The 21,346-nt window shown below is 35.3% G+C and overlaps 1 protein-coding gene across 2 annotated transcripts in view; it reads left to right on the top strand.

The window, feature by feature from the left end:
* The first annotated feature begins 31 nt into the window (after nt 1-31).
* LOC580747 (rhophilin-1) overlaps nt 32-21,346 on the top strand; it is a 45,990-nt gene continuing 24,675 nt past the window's right edge. Inside the window, exons 1-5 of one of the 2 annotated variants that reach the window (XM_780785.4) lie at nt 32-238; nt 4,980-5,095; nt 14,935-15,139; nt 16,488-16,565; nt 17,053-17,177. In XM_780785.4, the coding sequence (XP_785878.2) occupies nt 182-238; nt 4,980-5,095; nt 14,935-15,139; nt 16,488-16,565; nt 17,053-17,177 (581 nt within the window). In that variant the 5' untranslated portion in view covers nt 32-181. Of the gene's footprint in view, nt 239-4,979; nt 5,096-5,171; nt 5,248-14,934; nt 15,140-16,487; nt 16,566-17,052; nt 17,178-21,346 lie in introns of those variants that run through there. The other variant, XM_003724133.3, reaches the window with a different exon arrangement.

Here is a 21,346-nt window from a genome sequence, read left to right as displayed (position 1 = left end):
CGATGAAACAACCGTGAAGGCACGTATTCAGCGCGGAGGTCGAGGGTGCAGTGCAGTGCTTAATGCTTGCGACAGATATCCGACGGACGGTGTTCATCTCCCGAACAATTTAAAATACTACTATTTTGTTTGTTTCTTGTTGGATCTTAAGACCACCGAATCATCGGAAAGATTTTGAATTATGGAGATTATCGACACTAGGGTTGGAGATCAGGAGAACGATCCACCGAGGAGAAAGGTAAGGCATCTCATTTCTTTCTTGAGAGTTTCGATGATTCAAGATTTCGAATTCGCGGCTGCGGTTTCTACGGTACATGCCACTGTTTGAGCAGCCGTGCGTTTGGCGACGGTTAACGGTGGCTGTTGCGTGATGTTGTTAGTGGGTGGAGTCGTTTTTGCATGACCGTGAACGCCTGGTGATGACATTCCTTTAAATCCGCCTCATTTATTGCTGACATTTTTGCTGATTCATGTCATAGGCATTATCAGTTTATAGGAAAGTTTTAGTGATGTAGGAAACTGCACAATAGAATACAGTGTAGATCTAGAATCTCAATCTCAATCTCATACATATGATGTAGTTGTAGATCTAGTAGACCTAGATCTATGTAGAGATTCCAGATCTAGATCTAGACCTACTCTGACTCTAGGCAAAAGTTAACAATTTGACAAAGGAGTATAATTACATATACATGATAATGATATATTCATTTCGTTTATAAAGTCAATCAATCCTCGGCACCTGCTAATTCGGGTCTTTTTATTCATATTTATTCACTAACACATTCGTGTGACCTGTGTGCATACTGCATACATTATGAGCGATGCATGCCATGGGTACCGGGGTTGTCATTAATTTTTTTATTATCCTTAGAATATCTCAATTAGCATGACTTTGGTCTCATTTTGAAGTTTCTTTGCCAATGGATATTTAGCTTTTGATATTGGCTAAAACACATTCCTTTGTTTTCACATCAGTGCTGATTTTCAACTTTAAATTACCTTTAGTTTTACGTCAACAACAAATTATCATCTGTATAACTAGTAGATCAAGGTCTGAGAAGTTCATTCTTTTGAGAGAAAAAAAAAGTGTTAGAAAAGGTCCATACAAAGCAGATAGAACTTGCAAAAGAAAACAGGGTTTTGTCAATTTGCCATTTTGTACAGGTAGAATATCTTGACAAAGTTCCGTCTTATTGTTTATGTAGACGCTATACCTGCTATAGTATAGGGTCTACAGATGTATTTTCAAAACCTCAATTATTTCTCAAACCTTCCCTCACCCATTTTTCTTATGTTTGTGCTTTTAGTTTATTAAATGTGTTATCAGGGTGAACTTCCCCCCTATAAAATATCTAATTTGAAGTCCATCATCAAACCATTTCTCTAAATGGGAAACAGTGAAACAGTGCCATAGGAAAGTTGGTATTTTCCTCCTACATGTATTACAAATCTTGATGCTTTACAGTTACTACAGTACGTTCAGTCTTTGTTCCTAACCAAAAGTGTTATTTCTATATGATTCAATATTGTGGGTAGCATGAAGGTTACACGCCTACCGGAAAGATTACAGCCTGTTAAAAACCTTGATTCTTGAGTAGACGGTGACATTGAATGTAGCCACTATTTTGTAATAGTTAAAACAGATGCATATCATCACGCTACATGTAGCATCAGCACAACACCCTTATGTCTGGAACATTTTAATGTAAAAAACACAACTCCAAGCAGCTGTGCATGTTTCAAGGTTTTGAAAAGCCTAAGCAATCCAGTTTCCTCTTAATGAAATTCCTGATTGAAACAAGATATTGTTATAATTTTAAAAAGTAGAAACCATTGTTAAACAAAAAATATTTTATAACTAAATTTAAAATCATCTGAAAGATTTTTTTTTTAATTACATTTTTCTCAAAAGTATTTATGCTAGTCCAGAGTGTTTCATAAGTTTTGATGTTCTTGTACTGTACCTGTAAGATCAAATTAAGCAATTGCCTATAGATGGAAAACAGGTAAATCCTGTATTAACTATTACATGTACATGTACATTGCATAAATATGGGAATGAGTTCAGTAGTCAACAGGTTAAGCTAGCATTGAGAAATAGGCAATGCACTGTTATACTGTAGGCCTACATACATGTATATGGCATCACAACTAAAGGTGGATATTTCTATTTGTTGTTTATTGTTGTGTTTGCCTGTAGTTGCTTAGCAACAGAAAGTGAGAAAAATTGTTTATTTTTGCTTGCCTTGTAAATGCATCTATAAATAAACAACCCTTCAGATATCTTTAGCTCAAAGTGGAACTTGATCTGTTAACTAAATTTGTGCTTACTGATTAAGTTTCCTAGAATGTCAAGATTAAAGAAGGCTTAATTTGGATCAGTCAGTCTCAATCAGCTAAGATCAGGTTACCTAATATGAAGAGTCACCTTGTAACTTAAGACATCCATTCATTAAGGGATTATTTGGAGCAGACTGATAGTTTGTGAGATGGATTGATAGGGGTGAAAATAGATTTTGTAAAAATCCTTTAAGTGTTAACACCCTAGTTGGGAATAGCAGGTTCTGGCAACCACTCACAAAACTTGACAAGGGCAAGTTTTGTGTAGGATTCTATGGTATTGCCTTGTGCTTTTAAAGGGAGATTCCCTGATGTGATTTTTTTTTTTTTAAGCAGACAAATTTGAGATATATATGTAGGTGCTCTGAAATAAATTTCAATGTTTTGTCTAAATGTTATTAAATGTAATTGTATTTATAGTTTGATAAATCCCACACACACTTTAAAACTAATGAAAGAAAACAAAAATTGTTTATGGTGCAAATATTTTGTTTACTTTCAGATCCACTCTGCATTTCTAAACACACAATAATACTCCCCCCCCCCCCCCTTTGTAATCATTGTCAGGACTGTTTTATCATTCTCAATTCGATTCTAGGATCCATAGTATTCCAACAATCTGATAAAACAAGAAAGAAGAAAACATTTGATTAAAAAAAATCTTGTTTTGCTGTGTGTGTTGGGGGGGGGGGGGGGATTTGTGTTGAAAATTCTCATGGGGTGTGTTGATAGAGGAAGATGATGATGTCATATATTTGCAAACAATATGTCACGCTTCGGATGACAGGAATTTAGTCAATTTTGCTGACCAGAATGTCTGTCAACCAATTTACGATGCACACAGTTGTATTCAGTTTAGGCAGCGATTACAGTAGGCCTACAACAACATTATCATCAGGAACTTCTGCATTTAGGGCTGTACAGCTAGGTTTAACAGGAATATTAGAACTTCTGCTCTGTAATCTTTATTTTTTGAGTGGTTGCTACTGAATGGATATTGTCAAGGGGAAAATGCATGTGAGTGGTAAAATAGCATTCTTTTTCTAACTTTATAGTGCACCTGAATTTGCACTCTGAAAAAGGCTTTCTCAGAAATAGTCTAGTATATTCTTTTTCTGATTCAATCAGTAAGTTTGGAATGTACATGTACATGTAAGTAAAAATTGAATATTGAACCTGTCAAAACAGTTCAAATGAGTGCTGTCTAACTAGAATTCTCTAATGTGTCAAAGTAGTACTATACAAATTTAATTGCATGTTTACGTTCAGGCAAGTGACTACCGGTAAGCGTTGTGATTATACTTGATGTTGGGACTGTCAAAAAAGTGTTGTCTACTATTTAAATAAAATATTTGATAATGTTTGATTTCAAGACTGTACTTAAATTATATAACAAATGTAATACATACAGGTACAGGTGTACATGAAGCTGACTCAATGTCAATGTTTTCTAGGACCATTCTATCAAACAGAAACTAATTTCTCATGCTGATAAGGTACACAAGTTTTTAGTCCTCATTGCTTTTTGAAGTTTACTTAAAAATATGATAAAGCACGCACAAAATTCATGTATCGTTTGTTTTGACTTTTGAGTCATAAGGGCCTTAGCTGTGTCTCAAAGTACATGAGTTTTATCACCTCTTTTAACTCCCTTATGGCTTCCAACAGCTAATATACTTGTACGACGTTTAAAGGTCATTACTACCACATCATGATGGGTGTGCATGGATGCGTCATGTACAAACTCCAAAGTTCTACATTACATGGCAAATCAGTCAAAGTCTACTTGATTACCTGATATGGAAAATTTAAATACTGTATATATTGCACAGGGCATTTTGAATAATATTCACTGCAATTGAATGTACATGTACAGGTAAGTTCCTGCACTAATATCTATTTTATGACTTTGCTTTTTAAATCTGAAAATTTTACATGTACAGATATTGATTCTACAGTAGTATTTTGTATCATCAAGACACAATTGTATCGCCTGTATTTAATATAGAGTATTGTATCAGGACTAAATGTTATTGAATGGTGAACTTGTACTGTATATCTACATGTACTGTACATGTAAAGGTACATGTACATGTACGTACATCTACATGTGTAAATACAATGCAATGTACAAGAAGAAACGATGTGTGCTTCTTCAGTTACAGAATGTTAGTTGATTAAAACACTTAAATGCATACAACATATGTAAAGGCTGTATATGTATGCATGGGCTGTATATGTAGTATGCATGGTATTACTGGAAATCAAGAGAAAGAAAACCTCATTGTCAAACGTTTCCTTATGAAATGACAAAAGAGCAAGTTTTGGTGTTCCAATAGATTCTTTAAATCACACTGTAAGTAAAGTACACAAAGCCTCATGAATTCAAAGTTCATTTGAAATGACAATCTTCAATGTTTTCTCTCATCATACAGGGTTGTGATCCATTAAATCAGACGAGTTGATTTGAAATGACAATGTTCAATGTTTCATAGTATACAGGGTTGTGGTCCATTGAACCAGACGAGTTGATTTGAAATGACAATGTTCAATGTTTCATACAGGGTTGTGATCCATTGAATCAGATGAGTTGATTTGAAATGACAATGTTCAATGTTTCTCTCGTCATCAAACAGGGTTGTGATCCATTGAATCAGACGATGAGAAGCAAGATGCAGAATAGAAGACAAAGACTCAACCAACAGATCAATAAGGAGATGAGGATGAGAGTTGGAGCTGAGAATCTATTCAAGTAAGTTTATCTTACCGGTAGTTTCTTTTCTATCTGGTTGATGATGATGATGATGATGATGATGAACATAATGATGGACATGATGATAATTGAGACAACCAGCAGATCAATAAAGAGATGAGGATGAGAGTTGGAGCTGAGAATCTATTCAAGTAAGTTTATCTTACCGGTAGTATCTTTTCTGTCTGGTTGATGATGATGAAGATGATGATGATGATGAACATAATGATGAACATGATGATAATTGAAACAACCAGCAGATCAATAAAGAGATGATGAGGATGAGAGCTGGAGCTGAGAATCTCTTCAAGTAAGGTTTATGTACCTGTAAGTAGTATCTTTTCTATCTGGTTGATGATGATGAAGATGATCATGATGATCATGAGCATGATGATGATGTTGAACACAGCAATGAATATGATGATGATGATTGTTGTGATGACGATGACAGTGGTGATGATAATAGTATGGTGTTGATGATGATGTTGTTACTGATATTGGATGGTTTAATGGTACCAATTTATTTCATAATGTTTCTCTAATGTAGGCCTACATGTACATGTACAATACCCATTCTTGATACACACAATCTAGACCTTAGGCCTTAGGCTTACAAAGCATGTGAAATCAACCAATAATGGTATGACGTCAGATTTATGTTGAATGTTCATAATAATAACAAATGAAAAGAACTGACAAAAATACCATTTAAAGTTGCATTTACATGTATGAATGCCGATAATCATGAAAGGTATAACAAAAATACAGTACTTTTATCTCCTATATTATGGGAAATAGGGAATGAATAATAATGATACATGTACAGTAGTTGATTTAGACTTCAGATCCGCTGGCTAATGTATAACGTTATACTCCTCATCACGCTCACTCTACCATGTGTCACATTTGTACTTGTACTGTAGTATGCTACGTTACATGTTCATGAACTTGAAATGTCAGATCAGATAATGTTGTAAACAACCCCACACCATGTGTTTATGCCTAGCATGCTGTCTCCCTATGCTATTATTCCTTGATCCTTCACCCTAGCGCTCTCTCTGCCCTATTCAGTGTTACGGGGTTGCCATAGCGACTATGATTACCATGGTGACAGCTCACTAGGGGCAGTCAAGACATTGGTGGTGGTGTCTTGTTAAGTCAAGGAGCTAGCATGCAGAGTGAGATATCTCGGCTTCTTATTTAATAAAGTCGGTTTGACGGACTAGATTGTTGCTAACGGCTAGCAGTGCAAAGCCTTCAATGTACATGTATAATTTGTGGGTGTTTAAAGTTGTGTTTGAATATATTAATGTCTTAACACTGTATGGATTGCCTACATATTTGTGTAGGCTATATATTATGAAATATCAGTTTAAGTGCCAAATTGTTATATTTTATAAACTCATTAGAACAATTACTTGTATTTTGATTTGTGTACCACCTAAGCAGTTCACATAATGTTTCATGACACACTTGATGACCTTATCGGTGGCCTACAACACATGCACCGGTATTCATTGTGTTCCTACATTCATGTTTGAATGAATAAACATGTGCATCATTAGTATCACTATCAGACTGCTAATCTTGAAAGTGACACAGTGACAGTATGATTGTAAATGTAAAATTGTAGTACACATTAAAACAGTTATTTAATAAAAGAAAGGGTAAATGGTTTAGTAACTGAATATTTCCAATTTATTAAGTGTAGGCCTACATGTATCTTGTTATCTAACTACATGTAGTTGTTCCCTGCGATTAAACATTTTGAGTTGATTTATTACTGCACATTAAAGCAAGAGATTATCCAGTGTTCTCCTAAAAGAATTAGACACACATGTCATGATACAATATCAGCTGAATGATGTTTCAAATCTGAATATTAATAATTGACATGGTTTTGATTTATTTCCTGATAACAAATACAAATATTTAGTCATTTCTGCATCATAATAAATTCATAACTTCCTGCATATTCATCGTCCATTGACTTCTTACGCCACCGGAAGTCATTCTTGAAATACTGTCAGACAAATTCCATTAATGAATCACCTGTGTATAGATAGCAACGGGCCGCCCTTTATTATTTATTCTACGAAACAACCTATACATGGGGCCTACGTTTATGAGCACACGCCTCCCACTTCAACACGCCTTTCAAAAGGAGAATGTTTACCCAGCGTATCGCGCCTTGTGTTGAATCATGGTTGAGTAAATAAGAAGAATGGAATTTCACAATAGAATGAGGAGCGGCTCTGTTGTGTTTAATAAATCATTTATATTCTAGTTCAGGACCATGGTTTGGTGAGGTGCACGGGTCTGTGCTTGCTTGGTCATGTCATGCTGATTTGAGAGGTTCAGCTATGACTGAGGTCATGTGGAATTGATGTCATTCTTTGCATATTTGGGCCTATAGATACCCATAATTACCTTTACATATATAGACTACATGTAGAAAGTATCACTTTGGTGTAACTTTGGATCTATCGATCTAGGGATTCTGGTATGAAGATTTTGCAAACAAGAATGCATGAGATCATGATGAGAGCAGTTGTAGAGAGATGTTGGCATCCAGCTGGTTGATCTTTGATTTTCCGTCTAGTTGACCAAAATTTGGAAAAGTCAACTTTAGTAAAAAAAAAAAAATATTCACCCTATCATCAGAATGTAGAGCATGTTTCATTTCTTTCCTTGACATATTAAAGACAAAGCAGCTTACAATGTATAGGGGTATGCAAATACTGTGTGTACATGATGAAACTGATTTGCAGTATTCAATATTTTGATAACCCATCTGAAAAATAGAACAGAGAACATGTACCTGGTATGCTGGTCTATTGGGGACAGAAAAAGACAGCCATAACATTTCTTACATGCCTCTTTTATCTCAGACTAGAGGAATTTTAAAATTATCAAAGCTCATTTTAGTGTCTCCAACATGAACAGAAGCTTGGGGAAACCATGGAGTAATGTAGAGGGAAAACAATTGGGGTTCGCCAGATCTAAAATATGGGTATTCCTTTTGGCCTGATCAGGGGATTAATGCATTCTTGATTCTACCAATATTATTCAAATACATGTACCTGAACAATTTTATTTGTTTCAAGTATTCATCATGAAGAGGGTCCCATGCAAGTTGACAGCAGCTTTCAAAACTCGTAAGGAAAATGGTGTTCATTTTAACTCATCATTTTGTTCATTTTACACAGGAGTAGCAGGACTAAAATGTTTTTGACTGTAGACATGTGGTGCTGTCTGCATCCCGTGTTCAGGTCTGTAGATGTGTTTACGACAGCATGTGTTGTTAAGTGTGTCTACTACATTGTACATGTATGCTTCTTTGTATTTGTCTGTTAGCCCTCATTATCAATGAGCATTAATTACAGAATCTCCCTTCTGTGTAACCGACCCCCCCCCCCCCCCTTTACACATTGTTGGACATGAGGTACACTGTAGGTAGGCCTAGTAGGCTAGTTGTTTAATAAGCTGATATTGTATGATAGGATTAGTTTTAATTGCTAATTTAAGCTCTTCCTGTCTTGACAAGCCCTTCTTATCTTGTTCTTGAATGGACAATTGATTGAAGTTCAGGGGCAGCACAGGGGGCCAGGTTGTGTCACCAAATCCATATTTTGAACAACACAAGAGGATTGATCAGAAAACAAAGCAACTTACATGTAGCATAGGTCTATTTGGTATTATTCTTGTTGCAGTCAGCCCAAGGACTTGCTTGTACATGTACATGTAGGCCCATATGAACCTGATATGTGCCTTAAAATTGTATGATACTTGCCCATTTTCCAAGCAATTATTATTTTAAAAATTATATTTCGACCAAGCAAAGTTGGTTCCTTGACAAATGAAGGAGAGATTTGTGATCAAAAATTGTTAAAGCAAGTTTAGAATCATAATTCTTGACAGGTCTCCATGAAATATTCTTTCACTACCGGTAGTCACTGCCTTGTGGAGAGGGGTCGTACATTGTACTGTATGCTCTGCAGTCAGAATCATATTCTAATCAATTTCCCAACTTCATTGCTGCTCCTAACATTATTCCTATCCATACCCAAAATTTAAACTTATACTCTTTTCACACTGGTTTTGCTTAACCCTGTACTTTGCTTAGCCCCGTACTATCCTTAACCCCGGACTATTTTTTTTGGCTTTTCACACATGCTGTTTTTAGTCCCGTACTAGCGCCTATTGCGGAATAAGAAAATTCATGTTGTTCTCACTGCAATTCGTTAACCCTGGATATCGTGAATGTTATGATTGGGCATACTTCCCATCTGGCCAGCTGCGATACGCTCCATTGCGTAGTACTGGACTATTTTTCATTTCTGTTCTCATTCATTTGCTTGGCACCGCAATTGCGGGGTTAACAGGAGTTAGCCCTGCTATTTTGCAGGGCTAGTTAACCCCGTACTATAGGTGGGGTTGACCAACTTTAGCCCACTTCGGTAAAAGCCAGTCTGAACAGAGAGTGGAATAGGCTTAACCCCACCTATAGTACGGGGTTAAGAAAAATATTGCCAGTGTGAAAACAGTAAAACATGTACCTTAAAAACTCTTTAACCCTAACCCTAATTAGTATACAGTAATTTCATCTTTGACCAAATAAAGCACTGAGCAAGTGTCAGCATAGAAAATATCAGTACACTATGGGAGTACTTTACATGGAGAGGATGCTATACATGTACATGTATATTGCCACATGGCAAATTGTGTTTTTGTTAATGAAAATGTAAATCAATAGCAGCCTACTGGTGAGCACAGGCCTGGATAGTATCACCTGTCTAGCCTGTTTGTAAAGGAAAGGGTCAAGCAATTATTGATCAGTGTATTGAACCTTCATATAAAGCTGGATAAAAATTGTTAATGGGATAAAAGTAATCAATGGTGTAGAATGTGCCAACAGAAATATTATACACTGCAGGTGCCTTCTGTATGCTTGTATGTCAGCAAGTTTATTTTAGTCATTAAAAAAAAAACCCACTAATCTTTAAATTATTAATCTTATGTTCATACATACATATATTCTAGAAAAGAAATAAAAGTCCTGAATTTCCCACACGTTTTTGTAGTTTGTACGTGCACCAATAAATTACACAAGATATTACTGGAAGTAAAGGAGAAAAAAAAGAGAACAATTCGTCCTTGTTTTCACGAAGTGACGGTAGTGAGGAAAATCGTAACGCAAAGTGAATGCAATTTTATTCACTACCGTCACTTCGTGAAAACAGCGACGAATTAATAACCTACAATAGTAACATTTAAGAACATTGTGTACTGTTTAAAGTACTTATACACATGAAAATGTAATTAATATCACTAAGAACCATAAGATTTTACCATTACCAATAGTGTGTACTGGTACATGTAGGCCTAAATATTTTTTTATATTTTTTAACAGTTTTCAATTTCATTCTTTATTTTACTGCAGAGCAATGTACAAGTAGAGCTCTTTGACAAAGTTTGTGAACCTTAAATGACCTACATGTATTGTCCTGACAGATCCATTCTTACATATTGATCGATCGTCGCTTGTTTTTTTGAAGTACCGTACCTTTTCTCACCTCTCATGGATAAACCCAATTTATGAAAGTGTGAAAATAAAGGTTCCTGCTAGTACAGTTTCGCACCAAACAGATTTTGCTTATTTTGCTGTTTTTTGTAAAGTTAACTAATAAACATTGCTATAATTTTCAAAGAAATTTTCCCATACATACATGTACAGTATAACATTCTCTTCCTACTTTTTACAGAAGTTTTTTTATGTACTGAGTTAAGATACCTTAATTATTCAGAGATGAGGATTCAATAAAAATGTATCTTGTGCTCAATATCCAAAGTAAAAGAAAATGGTTATATTTTTTCTTTTTAAATTCAGTTGTATGTAGTGTTTAGTATAGGCTTCATAAAGTACATAATGTAGATCCACGTACAAAGTAAGGCCCCTTTAGGCAGGAAAGACGATGACAGCAAACTGTCCAGAGTTGCTTTGAAAAGATCTTGACTGAGCCTGATGCAAACCTACAGTTAAAACTATTTCAGTCATCAGCCTCAAATTCATTTAAAGATCTTTTTATACTCTCTCTAGTGGTAGTCTAATCAAGTAATTGATTTGATCAATCTAACTTAATCTGTTCAATTTCTTCCATCAAATTGAATGTCTTCAAGATCTGCCTTTAAGACCCTTCCCTCGCGGTTGACTCATCGTTTTACAGAGATGGGTCCTGAGATCTTAGATTAATCCGAACGATGAGACCAGTTATAGCCAGCCCTGGTGGAGACAGTCCACGGTTTAATTCTTTATGTGTATCAGCAAAGATCAGTTGGGATGATAATGCTGACTGATGCAATCATTTTAGAGGAGAGTGTCCCCATAAACAGAGCCAGAAGTCTGGTTTTTAACATCCATTTAAGTCCATGTATGTATGGCCTTAAAGTTCATGATGTGTTCATAAACATGTAGCTAATAAATACACAGATAAATAGATGAAGAAAATAACTAAGATATATGCAGAAGCTGGACTTATTTTGCGATTGAAAGCTCTAAAAGAATTGTGGAAGATAACAAATATTTTTTTACACATATTTGTGGCTTACATGTACACCCAGTAAATAAGATCGATCTGTTATTGAAAAACAAGTCAGAAAAAATCTTGGAACCAGCGAGATTTGAACCTGCCATCTACTGCTTGCTGGGCAGCGACTCTACCACCAGGCCGTCAGTGGTACATGGCACAGTCACGATGAAATTTCTCCCAGGACAGGGGCGGATCTAGCTTTTTGCTAAGGGGGGGGTTGACCAATAATGACGATGCGGAGCATCGTCCACGAGCCGCGAAGCGGCGAACCGATTTTTTTTTGGGTGTTTATTTGAACCCCGTAAGTGATGTTTTCCTGGCATCTATTAACACAATGGAGACCATAAAAAGCAGTGCATGATAACGTCTTTTTAAATCAAGTAACAGTTAAATACACAGTTATATCCAGAGTTATCATGTGTTTGGTTAAGTTGAGTTGAATATCTCCTCACAATATTTGCACTTGAAAGGGTTTCTCTCCAGCGTGCGTTCTTTTTTCTTTCTTTTTTCTTTTTTTTTTTCTTTTTTTTTCCCTTTTTTTTTCCCCTTTTTTTTTTGGGGGGGGGGCCGCCCAAGGGGGGGGGTTTAAACCCCCTAAACCCCCCCCCCCCACGTAGATCCGCGCCTGCAGGAAGCATTACATTTAACAAATATTATATATAAAAAACTATTAGATTAATCATTGCAGGGAAATCCCACTTTCATTTACAGCAGAAAATCCTGGAAGGGCTCCCTTGACTTTTGGTTTCCACTGAGAGAAGGGGGAAAAAGAGTTTATCTACATGTATGAAGCTCTTTCAAGAGTCTGTCAGTGTGAACATTCCTTCAATATGATACTGTATGATTCATAATGGTGCCCATAGCAAAAAAAAACACCATGCAGTGTGTGTCTTGCACTTTATTCACGTCTCTTTGATACTTAGTCGCATGCAGGCCGGCAGGGGAAATTGGCTTGTTTGTGAGGATTGTTGCTGATTGACCGCTCTCTTCATTACTTCCTCCTACTAATGAGGCTACCTGACAACCACACAGGTTCAATTGCTTTCGGAAATCCACCCGTGTATGGAGAGTACCTCACAAAGATATTTGTGGTTTCGATTTATAGTAGAATATCCTTTAGAAATCACTAAATATCCCATTTTAATCGCAAAAGTGCACTACAAAGTTGTACTTTCAAAAAAGTGTTCTCTTTATGAAAGAAGAGTACCGGTATGACTATTTATGCGGTGTCAGCTTTAGAACCTTGTTTGGTAGAATTTGCACATCCTATTCCTATTTTAAATCAATCGTCCTCCATCAAAATTTAAAAGCCATGTAAAATGTTATTTGGACTTTAATTATTATCAGACTGTCAGCAGTGTTTTTGTTATGTTTGGATGTAGAATAGAATAGAATTTATTGACTCTTGTGACCCCCTTCTGGGGTATGAGAGTACAACAAGAATGTATGTTCATTTGGAATTTTTTTCCAGTATGCAATATTTTGCTCTGGTTTTGAGTGACTTTTGACAGTGTAGACTTACCGGTAGTACAAGTTACAACTGTATATTGCATAATCTGATTGAAACGACTTAATGACAGTTATAATAATCCATTAGGCATACAAAGACTTTAAGAGATTGCAGTAGTTGTGTTTGTCTTGTGATAAGGATTTACAACCTGTAGTTATGCCACAGAAGACTTCACTGAGTCCATTTGGACTAAACGTTGTAAATTCATAAACTTGTGGCCTCGCACTATGTGTAAACTAAACTACGTTGCAGATTTAAGGTATTGAGGTTTTAAATCACAAATAAAGATCTCTTTTTGATCAATGAATAGTTTGATTAAGATAAGTTGTGTACTAGTCATCCTTTCAGATTTTCATATGATAAAAAAGGTCAAAATCAACAATTGACTTGTCTGGTGGTTAGGGTTGTGGTTTGATAATGATAAGTGGTACTTTTATTTTCAAAGGAATTTAAATTGTGCCCATAAATCTGCATTAAAAAAATTGACAATAAAGGAAAATGGTCTTCAATCAGGAAAGGACGTGATGAATTATAGAAGATAGTTCTACCAAAAATGATTCAATCAGGAAAAAATCAATTTGAGAGAAGAGGAAGTCGTGATAAAGATTACCGGGTATCAGCGAGGGAGCCTTGTATATTTGTACAAGTAAAGCGCACATCTCACATGTTCTGCTTCTACAATGAAGTGTACATGTAGATCCTGCACTAAAAGCAAATAAGGTGACAAAATGAATATTACCAAAACAAAAACTAATACTCTCAGAGAAAATATAAGTTAATCTACAACATGGGTATTTTGGAATAAAGCCCTTTGAAAGCTCAATGTGCTTGTATCCATAAGTACATTCATGCATCCTTCTTCGGCTCTCAGAATGTGTGATGAAATCATGTTTGTTTTTGTGTGGTCATATATATGGATGAGTGTGTTGCACAACCCTGCATTAAAAAAAAAAGAATATTTTATCATATTTGCAAGAGAGGAAAGATTTATTTTTATGTACTGATTTCTTTCATTGAAATTCTCTAGTCATAGAGCATAGATGGAATGATACTTAGCATAATGTATTGCATCTTTCATTTTGTCTAATCCATATCTGATGTAGATTGAACAATTATCTTCTATAAGCAGGAAGAGCTCTTTTTCATTGTTGTATATACGTGTACAACATGTACATCTTAATTAATGTTTATAAAAGTTAGCTCTTAATGTTATAATCATTTACTATTTGGTTGTTACAGGGCTGTAACCTATTGTGCATTATTGCATCGAATGATAACAACCTTTAAAGGCATCATTTAACAATGTTAAATCTGAGATACATGGCCCTGTGTGTTATCAGTGTCTGGGATATATTGTATTATTGAAGCCCTAAAAACTTGCGCTTCAAAATGATCATGAAGTCCCTCCTAAAACCAAAAATCTATGAGTGACTGGTTTTACTCATCTTCCCCAATAGATTTTAGTGTAATAAAAACCATTAGGAAAAAGAAAAATGAAATTTTGATTTCCAATCATAAATATCTTGATAATCAGACAAGCTATCTGCTTGTTAAAGTCATGGGATTCCTGACTGACCTAAAGGTTTATAATTAAGATTTCAGCATGAGCTAAATCCAGGGTTTTGTTTAAGAATCTGAGGCAATGTTACAGAGTCACTTTAAGCAGGCAAGCTCTGTACTATTATCCATCATAATCCAAACAAGTTTCTAATCGTTTACTATCTCTATCACTTTTACAGAGCTGCATCCAATCGTAAACTGAAGGAGCAGGTAGCCCTGGAGCTGAGCTTCGTCAACTCCAATCTACAGCTCCTGAAGGAGGAGCTAGCGGAGATTAACAGTGATGTGGAAGCATACCAGAATGATAGCTACATGAGGAGCATTCCTCTCATCCCTCTCGGACTCAAAGAAACAAAGAAGCTGGATGCCAGGGTCGCCTTCACGGTAAGTAATCAGGATGATAATGTTGCATGTTTGTAGAATGTATGATGATGATATTACCTGTTTGGAGCCAGAAGGGCATTAACTCATATGCTTTATTAACACAGAGTGAACGCCCTTCTGGCTCCAAACAGACAAATTACATAGTTTCTAGGGCTAAGCAGTAAAACCTCTGTTAGCCATAAGGCCTGTTTTCATCAGACTGAAGTTGCAAACCAACCTGCTATTTCAACTAGCCCGATCTCAAATTAGACAGCTGCCTTCATCAGCCCACATTTGCAATTAGCGGCTTATTTGGTCAAGAAAATATCCTGAGAAATCTTAGGTCTTGTTTCCAAAATAGCCCGCTATTTCCCAAAATTAAATCTGAATGTTACATTTTTATTTTAAAGCCATACATGTAGAATGTCTTAAAGGTATTTTACCAAGAAATGGTTTTATATACAAATAATATGCAATCAGCAGCGTAATTATTTGACTAAAAACAAACCCAGAAATGGGAGAATCATTTTTATCTCTAAACACTTGATGAAAGAAGCATCCATTATTTTGATCAAAATTGAGTTGTTCTATTTTCTAGTCTGAAATATTTAGCCATGTATGTACATGTACATCTTTCTCTTATTTGAAGAACATTATAGTCACACAGATGGACATGTACCGGTATATTATTTTCCAAACTGAAATGCTTGTAATCTATTTGAATGATGAGCCCATTTGCCAAGGCTAAGCACTACCATATGGATGTCAGCCACGATAGTAATGATGATTGGATGGGTCCACATAATAATAGAACACATGACAGGGCAGTCATCAAGTGAAATGAATTATGCCCTCATTATAAATGAAGATGATCCTTTTATCAAAGGTGTTCCTAAGAGACCAATTAACGTGATCATTTTATCGTAATTTTCTTATTTTTTAATTTATGGAAAGGTGTTTTATGCAGGCCATACTTGTATTTTGACAGGCTCTTTCATCAAACTAGCAATTTTTAATATCCATTTTTTTCAAAAGTATGAAAAATATATTAAATACATTAAATACATTAGAAGTGAGACTTTATGGACATGACATACATGTATGGGGATGAAAACATTTCTAGCTGTGTGAAATGTTTTCAATATCATTTTTCCTTTTTCTTTTGTTGGGGGAGGGGGGGGGGTAGTATCAGTTTATTTTAAATAAATACATCTTTTTCTCAAGATGGCACATTTTTCACAGTAACTTTTGTGCAATAAAAACAAGATATCTTTGCAAGAGTCTGCATTCATTACATTCATATCAACTTCAATGCTGTGTCGATTTTATACTAATGTGAACTTTATTTCCCCCTTTCTGTTTTATATAGGACTATATCCTAGAACATTACAGTGCAGATGCAGACAAATATGAGAATGAAATCAAAGAATTGGCAGAACTCAGACAGGTAAGAAGAGAAGATTGCAAGACAAATTCTTCAGATTGTATTAACCTATTTCGTACCATCATTTTAAGAGGCTTATCAGGTTTGTCTATCTATTAAAGAACAACGTGAAATTGAAATGAGACCACTGCAATTATGGAAGAAGAAAAATGAATGGTATGTTTAAAAATCAGAAGATTATGAAGACAACAATGTTAGTCCAGGTGATTATGTTTCTCAAAACAAGTTGAAATTCAAGTTGAAATTCAATGATTAAAATATCAAATCCATTTAGAATAGTATAATACCTTAGAAAGAAGGAGGTTACATATCCATGGAACTTGGTAGAAAGACAGGAAAAGGACAATTCTATAATCAATAGCAACAATTTTGAAGTGTTTTCTCAAAGTTTGGCCAAGTTTGAAGCGAAGATAAAATTATGCACCATGCTGTTTGTAAATGAGTCCTTCCTAACCAAATTATATCCCTCTCTTTCCTGTCTGTTTTGCAGTCGATACGAACTCCAAAGAGAAATGAGGAAGGAATCGAGCTGCTGCTGGAATACTACAATCAGTTGTATTTCATTGAGAATCGATTCTTCCCTCCAGATAGAAACCTGGGTGTTTACTTCCATTGGTGAGTCTTAATCAAATCCTTAAAATAGACGGCTGATTTGATATAGCACATTCTCTTTCTCACTGCCCTCAGGCATGTCTCCTCTTCTACCCCTCCCCCTCTCTCTCCCCCTCTCTTTCTCTCTCTCTCTCTCTTTCTTCTCTTCTCTCTCTCTCTCTCTCTCTCCCTCCTTGAATGTTTTCTTCTCTTTCTTCATACAGGTTGTACATCTTTCTTCCACTACCCTTTTCACTTTCTTTTACAAGCAAGCCAAGTACCTGCATCCTTAATTGAATGGAGCCCCATTTGTTTTCCATTTCCAGTTTTCATAAAAATATGTCTGTGTGTCTCATGCTCTATTGTAAGAGTGCAAATATATCAATTTCTACATTCTATTCTATGATATATATTCTTGATTGGTGACAACCTTTTGTCTCCTGTTCTACTGTGAGACTGCAAATATGTAAAATTCTGAATTCTATGACGTACATGTACATTCATGAATGTACAAACACAAGACGACGCCTTGTATTGGTGCATGACGTGGCATGTCATTTATGTTTTTGTAATAGAGTGCATACATCGTTCATTGAAATAATAGACGGAAATGTTGACTTTCAATTACTTCCTGCTTCTCGTCACCAGTCACCTATTTGTCCAGAAGCTACTGTATTTGATGTTGTCTTTGATGATGTTCTTTTATGATACCTTTAGAATATGTGGAAATAATACTTTTTTGTATATAATGACTTTTAAAGATGAAATTAAAAGGAATTTCTAAAAGAAAGAAAAAAACAAACATCAAGTCCTTGAATCCATAACAATACAACAATCATGATTTTATTAATTTATAAAGACAATGTTTGTGTGAATAAACTTTCTAAAAAGCAAACTTATATTACATACAACCTAATTACAGACATTGATTTTTTTAATCAAACATAAATATTTGATGTATTTGACTTTGGCTCATCTTTTACTTGATGGAGAGAATAGAAATGACTGCTATAATCATTTTAAAAGAAGGATTCTGGAATTAGTGATATTGAAGGTCCTTTCCCCAAAGTACATTGTTTATAGATGTTTTGCATATACTCCATCATGTTCTGTAGGTCAGTGGTTGTCATGTACACTTTGCATAAGCAAGAGATGGTGCCTTGCGATTAAACATAGTCACGCCATGATTATATTTGGACAGTTGATAACATCTAAAGGCAGATATATGAGAAAAATGTACAGACCTGCACCATGTAAGTTGTGATGAAATCTAGATTCAAAGATTACGGAATGGGTGTAACTGTCACAAAACAATAAAAGTTATATCATGTATGTTTACTTCGGGCCTTGAACATTCTTGACAACTGCCAAAAATGTTGCCTGAAATCATTGATCATCCATAGAATAATTGCTTTACCCCGGTATATATGTAAGAACAATTTGTCCTCCATATTCTAAGTTTGATGAACTTTTTATTGGCAGAAATTAATCAGATCAAAAGAAAATGAAACTAATCACTTCGATTTTTACTGTAATGTAACCAGCAGTTGTGTAATGGTCCAAACCAAGTCTTCGGGGATGTATTGTATTATTTCTAATCTGAAGTACACTATTTACTTTGTTATTGTGCAGGTACTATTTATTTTTAGATACTTTTCTTGAGGGAGTTCTTTGCTCTGTGTCCACCAAACCTGTAAACAGCCTGTGCGCTTTGGAAAGTTCATCCTTTAGAAAAATATATTCCAATGGGTACTCAGTATTTGTACAGTGTATTTACCCAACTCAAGAGTAGTCATAGGAAGTGCTTGGCTGGGATAATATCTCAGAATAAAGTCTCATACATTTGGATACGTGCAGGTTCTTGCATGTGAAATATGTTAGGAAATGTTTGTGCTGATTTGTGATTAAAAATGCTTCATATGATCAAAATCAGTTTCTTTTCGTACCAATGAACACGTGTAAAACGTGTTTTAATTTACAATATGTGCATGTACATGTAGCCCTCTCATCATTTCATGTACGGTTTATAATTCACCATTCAGTTCAGTGTTCAACTGTTCATGTCCTCATCTAATCACACGTTATTCATGACTCAAAATTGATCAAATCATTGATAAGATTGTGGACTACATGAATCACACTTGTTGTACCATTCAATAGGCATACTTTATCTGTTTTTTCTACATTGAACTAGTTTTACGAGTTGTTCTATAGAGCAGCAGCCCCTCTAGGGTTCTTTGCTAGGGCCATAGAGTATATGGAAAGGGGCAGAGGTGTACCCCCTGTCTTCATTGTGATGGAATCTTCTAGGGAATCTGATTGTATTGTATAACACAATGATGGGTAATCCACCTGTCATGTAATACAGCTCAATTTATCTCTGCAACTGGTGGTTGATCCATTCTTTGAATGGGGGTAATCTATGCAGAACATATTGAATATTATTATGAATTAAAGGACAGTTTCCTGCAAGAGAAGATGCCTCAAGTGCTCTCAGAGAGAGGGGAGTTTGAAACAAGTCATGAAAATGAAATTCATACAATACTTTGTCAAACAAGCATTTTTTAACAATATTTAAAAGTAGGACAATTCTTGAAAGTTCAAAAAGCTATATGCGGCCTCCATTATACATCTCTTTAAAGCCAGAAAGGCAGTGAATGTGTGTAAATTAATATGAGCTAACTTAAAGGCAGACAAGTGTCAATGCTTGGTTACTTTCAAGGAGATGTCTGCGCTGGCATGTTTAGATTGGCGCAAGCTATGAATATAGATTTTTTTCTTCTATAAAAGTGATGGGAAGCAGCGTTATTGTAGCCTTAAACATTGCTGTGACAAGGACTGAAAAAGATTCCCATGATTAAAGAAAATATTGTATCAGAAATGACAGAAGCCTATAGCCTTGTACTACCTGCTTTCCTTGTATGGTGAACTTGCATACTGGTACAACCAATCAATTTTTTTTCAAAGGAAAGGCTAAAAGAAATAATCATATATTCCAATCTGCACACATATTCATTGCCCCATTACGCAGAGCAATGATATACATGTAGTAAATCCATGTAATTGCTGTTTATTTTTGTTTCTTCTTTTTTAAGATTATGATTTCTATATGCTATCTATGACTATTGCTATTCATAGATTTTAAATGGTTTCGAAATGTAATCTACCAGGGTAGTGGATTGCATTAAATGCATTTATAGCTATTTTTTTCTAATTGATATTCGTTTGGCAGGCTATCAGATATTGCTACTGTGACAGGCTGCATGAGCTTGATTTACAAAGAGTTCATTTATGTTGGGATAGATGACAAGCATATAAACTCATGGGAATATGCATATGACTACCGTACATTATGCAATGTACATGTATTACAAAATGCTCACACTACAGGATAATTGGCAAAGAAAATGTTGTAAAAAGAAACACATTAGAGTTGGGGCCATTGGAGGGGGTGGGGGCATACATGTACACAAATAAACAAATGACACAAACTCATTTAGGTCTGCAGGTAGTAGCTAGCATACAACTCTGCTTTGCTTGAAGCTTCAGAGTGAATCAACAGTTCTAATTCTATTTCTATGTTTAGAAATGGCTTCTCTATATGTACAGCCTCTGCCTCTGACAGTACAGGGGTTCTTTGATGACCAAGGTTTGTCATTATAAAAGATTCCAAGCCCACTTCAAGCTTGGATATACTTCCATTTTCTCTCCACCAGGAGTATACTCCCTCTAAAGACTAGATAGACAATAGAACGCTTTTGTTGAGGGTAAAAGTAAACGTTGGAAGGTACAATTGACCCACTCTCTGTGGCTCCGTCACAATAGGAGAGTAAACCAAGCTGAAAAGATTTCTTTTGGCTGGTTTGTAAAGACAGAGACAATAGGAAACTGCAGCTTATGCCAGACTTCCAAAAGGAGGTATTCAAAAGAGCCTTTTTGATTTGAATGGTTTCCTATAGTGTTTGGTCAAGTCACTGGATTGTGAAGCTAGCTGGCCCTGAGATCAAGTAATGAATTATGATGACCCTAGTATATATATATATATATATATATATATATATATATATATATATATATATATATATATATATATATATATATATACTGTGTATGTTTTAATTGTAGGAGTATATACAAGACCATGAAAGATGGTGAAAGACAATGTTACCAGGCATATTTTCCTTTATTTCTCC

Source organism: Strongylocentrotus purpuratus, unplaced genomic scaffold, assembly GCF_000002235.5.
Source record: "Strongylocentrotus purpuratus isolate Spur 01 unplaced genomic scaffold, Spur_5.0 spur5_scaffold_8, whole genome shotgun sequence".
Classification (NCBI taxonomy): Eukaryota; Metazoa; Echinodermata; class Echinoidea; order Camarodonta; family Strongylocentrotidae; genus Strongylocentrotus; species Strongylocentrotus purpuratus.
This window is presented reverse-complemented; position numbering and strand designations above follow the sequence as displayed.